Source organism: Cynoglossus semilaevis, chromosome 3 (genome assembly GCF_000523025.1).
Source record: "Cynoglossus semilaevis isolate Cse_v1.0 chromosome 3, Cse_v1.0, whole genome shotgun sequence".
In the NCBI taxonomy this organism is placed as follows: Eukaryota; Metazoa; Chordata; class Actinopteri; order Pleuronectiformes; family Cynoglossidae; genus Cynoglossus; species Cynoglossus semilaevis.
The window spans coordinates 491,905-500,333 of record NC_024309.1 but is presented as its reverse complement, the minus strand read 5'-3'; the positions used below and the strand labels follow the sequence as shown (position 1 = coordinate 500,333).

At 37.6% G+C, this 8,429-nt stretch overlaps 1 protein-coding gene across 2 annotated transcripts in view; it reads right to left on the bottom strand.

Moving 5' to 3' along the window:
- The window catches only part of plppr5b (phospholipid phosphatase related 5b), a 24,002-nt gene extending 16,139 nt beyond the window's left edge, over positions 1–7,863 (bottom strand). The window contains exons 1-2 of one of the 2 annotated variants that reach the window (XM_025054669.1): positions 7,770–7,863; positions 1,894–2,082 (exon numbers count right to left, since the gene is read on the bottom strand). In XM_025054669.1, the coding sequence (XP_024910437.1) occupies positions 1,894–2,082; positions 7,770–7,832 (252 nt within the window). In that variant the 5' untranslated portion in view covers positions 7,833–7,863. Of the gene's footprint in view, positions 1–1,893; positions 2,218–7,769 lie in introns of those variants that run through there. The other variant, XM_017031387.2, reaches the window with a different exon arrangement.
- Positions 7,864–8,429: the final 566 nt, after the last annotated feature.

Below are 8,429 nucleotides of genomic sequence, written 5' to 3'. Positions count from 1 at the left end.
CACTCCCAATGCAGGGCTCTAATCCATAAAACCCTTAGCCTACAGCAGTGTCACTGGCTTCCAATCAAATTCCGTTATGCTATTTAAAATCCTTCTTTACTCCTTGAAGGCCAACCATTATGTATATTATTTATTATTACCCACTGTAGTTGTCCAACACATCCATATTACCATCTCCCTCAAATTAGCAACACGGACTCCCTCCACCTTTTAAAAAAAAAACAACTCAAAACTTAACTGTTATTAATAATAATAATACTGTAATAATAAGTGGGATTTATATAGCACCTTTCTTTAACTTGTTTATAATCTCTAAACATCTGCTTTGCCACCATGCATTTGATTGATTTTAAGCATTTTACACTGTTTTTTTTATTTTTATATTTTATTTATTCTTGGACTGTGCTTTGATTTTTTTTTTTTCTTGTACAGCCCAGTTGGGTGCTTTTGAAACAAGCTCTTATTAATAAAAATAAAAAGCATTATTACATTTAATATTAAAGATTTGGGCAGGATCAACGAGGGGCTGAAGATTTCTTAGTTCTTGAAGCTCTTGTTTACATATGTCTTACGATACAACTCAGGGCTGGGCAAAAAAGAAATAGTTGTAATCGATTTAGGATCAATCTCATTTAAATTTTGCAATATCAATTCTTAGGACATTACATTGGAGATGAGTTAGAGAATGTCACTGACAATTATAGATGTGCATAAGAGGCGGCTCTATCAAAGTTACGTAACCAGAGCAAGCAACAGGAAAAAAATCTGTTTTAAGAAAATTATTTACTATACTCCTATAATAGGAGTTGACATTGCAGTTTAAGCTCACTTTTAGTTTTGTTACTATTGTTATTATTATATATTTTTACAGAGTAAGAAGCAATTCGTATCTGCATTTTGCAGTGATGGAATGTGGTAGTCGTTATTATTATATATTTTTACCGAGTAAGAAGCAATTCGTTTACGCATTTTGCAGTGATGGAATGTGGTAGTTCACGTACACTTTTACTTGCAGTTCCTTTCTAATTTAAACATTGCGCTTTTGAGACCTGAGACAGCTTTGTTTACAGTTCAAGTTTAACCTGTCCATTTTACCAAGTTTGCACTTAAAACCTGTGGTTTATAGTGAAGAAAAAAAGGTACATTTGTATTTTGGAACACAGAACCCTTTACATTATTTAAGAGCAGACTGAATCGAGTCAATTTTACATTCTAATAAAACTTCAATAGAATGTAAATCATGTATTCAGGGTTTTTCTTTCTTTTTGTTGTATCCATAGTAAAAAACATACAAACAAACAAAAACAAACAAACAAAAAAACATAATGAACCCTGATCCCAAAATTGAGGAGTGCTCAGCCCAGAACACTAATATTTCCTACTATTCTGTCAAATACAAAATGTTGTGAATGCATAAGAATGTTTAGGATAAAATACTGCATATATTATTCGTTAATGTTTCTTTCCGGAATCTGGTCATGACCAACAGTTAACACGTCATATATTATATAATTTCACAAGGTTGAGAATAATGTTGAAATCCATATGACAATATACTGACATTTTATGAATTATTTTACAAAAGCTTCGGTGTTTGCTTTTTTTTTTTTTTTTCATTCAAAAGCAGAGACCACTGTGAAATCTTCCGAAGATGAAAGGGATCACTGGATATGTCATTAATTAATAACATATAATCGCAGCTATTACTAGTGTGATAGAAATGTATTTTGTACATATTATTTTGGTACCATATTGTAAGAGTAGCTGACAACAATGAATAGAAAGAACCGCAGGATCAGATACAATATTTTTGATCCGTTTGTAAATCTGGCCGTTCGCTGGTGTTCGCTCTCCGGAGCGGCGTACGTGAATCAAGCTGTGGGTTTTACTCACCAGCAGCGTGGGCAGTCCGGTGACCAAGGCGTAGAGCAGAACCGGTGGGACGGCGCTGCTGTCCTCGGGTCCCAGGTATGGTTTGGTGTAGGTGTTGTCGTAGCAGAAGAAGCCCTGCACATGCACGCTGAAAGTGTCCGTGTACTCGAAGTAATAGGCCAACATGACGGTCCCGGCCATGATCACTAGCTGGAAATAGAGCATGATGCAGACAGAGAGCAAGAGGCATTGAAATAGAACCGAGGCTTTTCTCTCTGCATTGACCAGCAGCCTCCACCACCTCGCCGGCGCAACCAGCATCGACTCTCGCTGACCTGCTCCTGTATCAACGAGCGCCCCCGTTCCTTTAGCTTCTTCTTACACACTGTGTCAGCATATGTGACTTACGGTATCAGCGTGGGGTAAGAGAGGGATAGAAAGAGAGAGGGAGGGATAGTGAGAGGGGAGAGAAAGAGAGAGAGAGAGAGAGGGGAGGGGAAGGCTTAAAATGCTATAGGCTGGTGACAAACGGCACCTGAAAAGCTGAGATGTTCATGGAAATTAACATGGCAAATGCTAGAAGATAAGCTTTGCAAAGTCAGAATAAAGTGATATGGATTTATAATGCATCTTGCCACATCTGAATTACATGCTGTGGGTGTAAAAGATTTAAACCTATTTAAGAAATGTTTGCTGCTTGGGGGGGGGGAAAAGGCTTTCAAAATGGTCTTTGAAAGGAGGGATGCGCTATAGCTTTCTGTTGTGGTGGTACTGTATGGAATATGCAAATATATTATGGTGCAATTATGTGGAGTTGTACTCTTATCTTTAGAGACATATATGTGGAGACCATGAGGTCAGACAGGAGTCACCATGGACTATGTTGTTTGCAGACGACATTGTGATCTGTAGTGAGGAGTAGACAGCAGCTAGAAGAGAACCTAGAGAGGTGGAGGTTTGCATTAGAGAGAAGAGAACTGAAGGTCAGTCGTAGCAAGTCAGAGTACGTGTGTGTAAACGAAAGGGAGAACGGTAAAATGGTGAGGCTACAAAGGGCAGGAGTTTAGGTACTTAGGATCAACTGTTCAGAGCAGAGGAGACTGTGGAAGAGAGGGGAAGAATAGAGTGCAGGCAAGATGGAACAACTGGAGAAAAGTGTCAGGAGTGATCTGTGATAGAAGAGTGTCAGCTAAGGTGAAGGGAAAGGTTTACAGGACGGTTGTGAGACACTAGCAATAGGCAGAAGACAGGAGGCGGAGCTGGAGTTAAAGATGCTAAGATTCTCTTTAGGAGTTACAAGAATGGACCGGATCAGGAATGAGGTCATTAGAGGGACAACAGGAAGGCCAAAGAGGAGATATATGGATGCAGCGAGGGAGGACATGTAGATAGTTGGAGTCAGAGTAAAAGATGCAGAGAACAGGGTCAATCAGAGTTATGTTTGTAACACTGTCTTTGCCAGAGGTCACCAACTGAATTTTTTCTGGACAGATAATTCGTGGGCTGGACACTCAAAGAAACAATCAAATGAAACAAAAAGCAAGTTTTTATATAAGATTATAATTGGACAATTACTTTGGAATACAGTTGCATGTTGGATTGGTCAGGTGGGCTGGATTTTTAGCCCACAGGCCGCCAGTTGATGATCATTCACACATTCGATAAACACATTTGTTAGTTGTGAAACAAAATCTCTTCCTCCAGCAAAAGTTTATGGAGGTTTCAACTTCCACTCAAACGCTCTGCCCATGGCAACAAACCAGCCAAAACCGTAAGGTAAGTCTAAACCAGGCATTGGCATACTACGGCCCAGGGGCTGGATACAGCTCTATATCTCAAGTCCCTTTTTTACTTTTGGCTTTGTGACAGTTTCTTTCCTCGAGGATGGACTCATAGAGTACATGAAATTCTACCGAACAGTTACTTTAAAGGCTTTTTTAGGTTTGATGTGCGACCTTTTGGCTCCTCCCAACTGTCAAGCTATTTGAACAGTTGTGTCAGTCAGCTTGTCAGTCACAGACTTATTAACTGCCCTGCACTCAGTTAGGCTGGTCTGACGTGTCTTCTCAGGAGATTGAAGCCTCCGCTGGTTGAGATAATAACATGTTTATCAACTGTGTATTTTATCAATGATTAATGGATGGGTAGTGGAATAACTGGCTATATTCTGGATATATTTCTGTTCTGTTCATGTGTAACAATGAATAAATTTTTTTTTAATCAAATTACTTGTAAATGTACACACAAACATACAGTATATGCACCAAGATACTGTAAGTTACTAAAGACTAACAATGAACAATACATTTCAGTTTGTGATATATATTTTTTCAATGTCTCTCCGAGCCTGTAATGCAATATTTGAATTATTGCATTACAGGCTGGGATGGATAAATACTGCAGTGAACTTATTTCTGATATGTGTGTATAGTGGTTTCATTGTGTAGTGCTGATGTATGTACTCTATTGTCATGTTAACACTGCCCTAAAAAGAGGTAAGGAAGGACAAACAAAAACACAAGCTCAGAGGCAGATGGAAATTCAGAGAATATGTGGTCTCAGGTGGTTCACGTTGACAGCTCTGACTAATGACTGTCATTACTGTCACATTGGCACTAATCTGTTTTGTTACTAACTTGGGTTGTATTTACAGACTGCTACTCTATAAACATTGGCATACCGTGTTTTTTTTTCACCTTCAGTTATGTCCTGCGTGAACAAATGCACATCCTAACTTCATCATGTTTTGGTCGCTATGACTTATATGGAAATAATCAATATTATGCAGAAATGTGGAATAACGACCCTTTATGTCCTGGATAAGTCATGTGGCCCTAATGACGCCATTACTAAAGCAACAAACACACAAAGCACAATTTACCCACAGTGACAACAAATTGTACATCAAGAATAACCAATTACAAAAAAAAAGTACAGTGGAACCTCCACTGTTGTTGCATGACTCTCTTTACGAACAATTCAGATCACGGACAAAATTTTTAACCAAAAATTGCCCAGGTTGTCGTACAATAACTCTCTTGCCGAACAAGAAAATAATATCACCCGGCCAGAAAGTGATCACCGAGTGACTAAGCGTGTGGCATCAGTCTTGCCTCAGCCCACACTAATAACTGTTGTCTGATTTTGCTGGTATTTCTTATTCTGTGCTATTTCTTTTTTTTTTTATTCCATAAATCACCATGGGACCTTAAAAAAGCTAGTGAAAGTGGAAAGGCGTAAAGAAAAGCAGTGAGGACCGCAATACAAGTGAAGAAAGATTATACGAAGGCTTTTGAAGTCCTATATCGACAATGTTTCGTTGGTACTTTGCCATGTAAATTATAGTAATTATATAGTATGTAATTATTCCGAATTCACATATGCAGTATTAAGGACCGCACGAGGGTTAACCAATAGGCCACCACTGCCACACTATATTGGTATCGGTTGATATCGGAAATTAAGTGTTTGGACAATATTGGCGTATCAGATATCAGCAAAAATCGAATATTGGGCATCCCTAGAAAAAGCATTTACTGTTTGCACTGTTTTATGATATAGTACATATCATAGAAACCATACATACATAAATTAAGAACACATTTAACAAGAGCTTATAGTTAACTTTTTATGTATAATTTTTCTAAAATATCTATATAATATAATGTTTTTTTATATTGAGCATGGAATGATGATGTGGCCTTGCATTGATATGATGGAGACAGCAGTGGGCCTCAGCTCATTTGAAGATTAGACTCCTGACTATCAGTAAATTGAGCATGCAAACATGTATAAATAAACAGCTTATTTTCAAAAGACATTAGTGGTAGAGAGAAAAAAAAAAACTTCAAAGTACTTATTAGCAGGCCAAGTTTATCAGCTTGTCACCCTTCATAACATATTAATGCTCGGCTCTTTTTCAAAAGCCTCTCTACACAGATTAAACTGTCGTGAGTGTTCCACTCGATCCAACTTTTTGCAGTACCTGCCACATAGCGGCCAAATTGTTGTAGAACACAATATTTATTAATAATAATAAAATATCTGATGCAAAGCATTCAGAGATATTATGGACTTTTGGTTTGAAAAATCGTTGGTTGTTTGACTTTCTGAAATATTACGAGAATAGTCTATTATTCAACCATTTGATTGTTAAAGAATATGATACACAAAGGCAAACGTCATTCAGCATTTCTTAGTCTGGATTTACTGGTTCAGAAGGACATCTAAGAGTTTTCATATAAAGCATCCTTTTATTCATTTATTCCATTGGCAATTTACAGGCTCTTTTGATTATCATGGTAATAGTGGACAAAATGCATCCCTTTGCAGCTCAACGGGACATGTTTTTGTTTCTAAATATGGGAGATTCCATTTTTCAAAGGATGATTAGCAACCCTAATAATGCAGCAATTGTTGTAGTAATTGCAAAGTGGCAAATATTACCCAGTATTTCTGATGATGGATGAATACGTCATTACTCAGCTTCATATGCGGAAGACTGCATTGTTTACATTTGCCAGTTGTACGCCATACATTGGACTGTGCTACATTTGCTTTCTTTCATTCTTGTTGTTTTTTGGTAATTATTCTGCCCTTCATTATGCTTCCCAAGTGTAAGGCAAACTCTTTTTTATGTTTTTATGTCTGAGATTATGTTATCCCTGTGTTACTGAGGTGAATGTCAAAGATATTTATGCATAGCATGTGGATTCCACCTTCAGTGAAAATTGATGTGATTGAACTGTTTCCTTACACTTTCACCATCTTTCAATTTGACAATGTATCACATAGAAATATTATTTACAACATCAACAATTAAAGAAGAGGATAAAATGATGGCTTTTCTTTTTTTTTACTGTCATTGTTTTACAAATGTTATTACCTCAATATGTCAAAGATCTCAGACAGGCCTTCACAGTAAGAGTACTAAAAGTATGAATAAGGCCAAGTTTGCAACGTCTACTTTCTAGTTTGTTGGACAGTTTGACAGATAGTTAACAGTTAGTTGTCTAACTTCACCCATAAATCCTGCAAAACAGCAAAAATGAACTAATTTTATATGACAATCACTCTTAGAGAATTAATTAATTAATAAAGAAGTTGAAATATGAGAATTAAACATATTATGCGATATTTAAGAGAGATGTCAATGGCTGCTTTTTCCGGTTGTGGCTGTATCCAAGAGTCAATGACTGAGAAACATTCTGACTTGACAGATGAGTACAGAAGGTCCAACCTTAGGAAAAGAGTAAAGTGCTAAAAAAAACAAGGCAGTAAAAAGCAACTCCTGAATTTAGATCTTTATAGACTGACATGCAGGGAAGGACAGCAACGTTATACAGGTGACACTTTAATAGGTATGATTTCTAGCTGATATTCCCGATGCCCTGGAGAAGTGATAAAAGAAAGAAGGCCAGGGAGGAAAGCATGGGAAATTACTTTTATTATTTTACTTTTTAAATGAACTGTGTTAAATATGCACACTGGGACCTGTATATGGAGAGTGTAGAGTTCTCTACCCTAAAACTCTGTCTACATCAAAACACGAGGCTGAATCGGATCGGAAATCATGATCTGTAGTCGTACTGTCGTGTAAGCAATTGCTCCATGATCTGTAGTCGTACTGTCGTGTAAACGTCACCTCAGTCAATCTGTTCCTTACTAGTGGCATGGTAAAAGCTGGATGGAGGATATTGCAGGCCGTAGCATAACTACTAAAAATATGCTGCCACTTCACCTTGTGGGTTTCCAACAATTAATGTCACATGTGCTGCCGCTTGGTTGGAACAAAAACCTGCAGCCACAGCGGCCCTTTGTGGACCTAATTGCCCACCCCTGTTCTATGTGATGCAGCATAAACTGTTGTTACTGTTTGCTTTTGACAAAGAACTTACCTCCCATGCCAGCGTGCTGTACAGTTTCTTCATTTCCTGACGACTAAGATGCTTAGAAGGCATGTTGATCCTCAGTTTATGTAAACAAGCACTATAGACAAAAAACACAGACACATACACGCATATTAGAAGAGGGACTATCCATTTCATTTTACAAATAATAAATCATGTCTCCAGTAAATCATTATTTTAGGGAGAAAGAGAGCAGGGATATAAATACAGAGTTTCAGCTAGCAGTAAAATAAAAAATATATCAGGTATAAAAAATGTTCAAATTAAAAAGCCAACACATGCTTAAATACCAAACATGTATAAATATGTATGAAAACAGGAGTAAGGAGAATAAAATATTTATTATAACTTAGGATACTATTGTTCCAGCAACGATATCTCCACTAATGTCATCGCTTTTGTGACACAAACACATTGCGTTTCAGTCAAACTGCAAACTGGTTGTTGGCTTTAATGTAATCGACTAACCTGAAGACACACCTGCGCACAGTGCATTGTCGTGGACAGGTTTGTTGGTTGTTGGCTTTAATCGTAATCGACTAACCTGAAGACACACCTGACTTATGGCTGTGACTCGGTTCCTCTCAATCAAGACACTCTCGGGTGTCTGCTCCCAACCGAACCCTGGCAGCGGTGGAGGAATGCTGA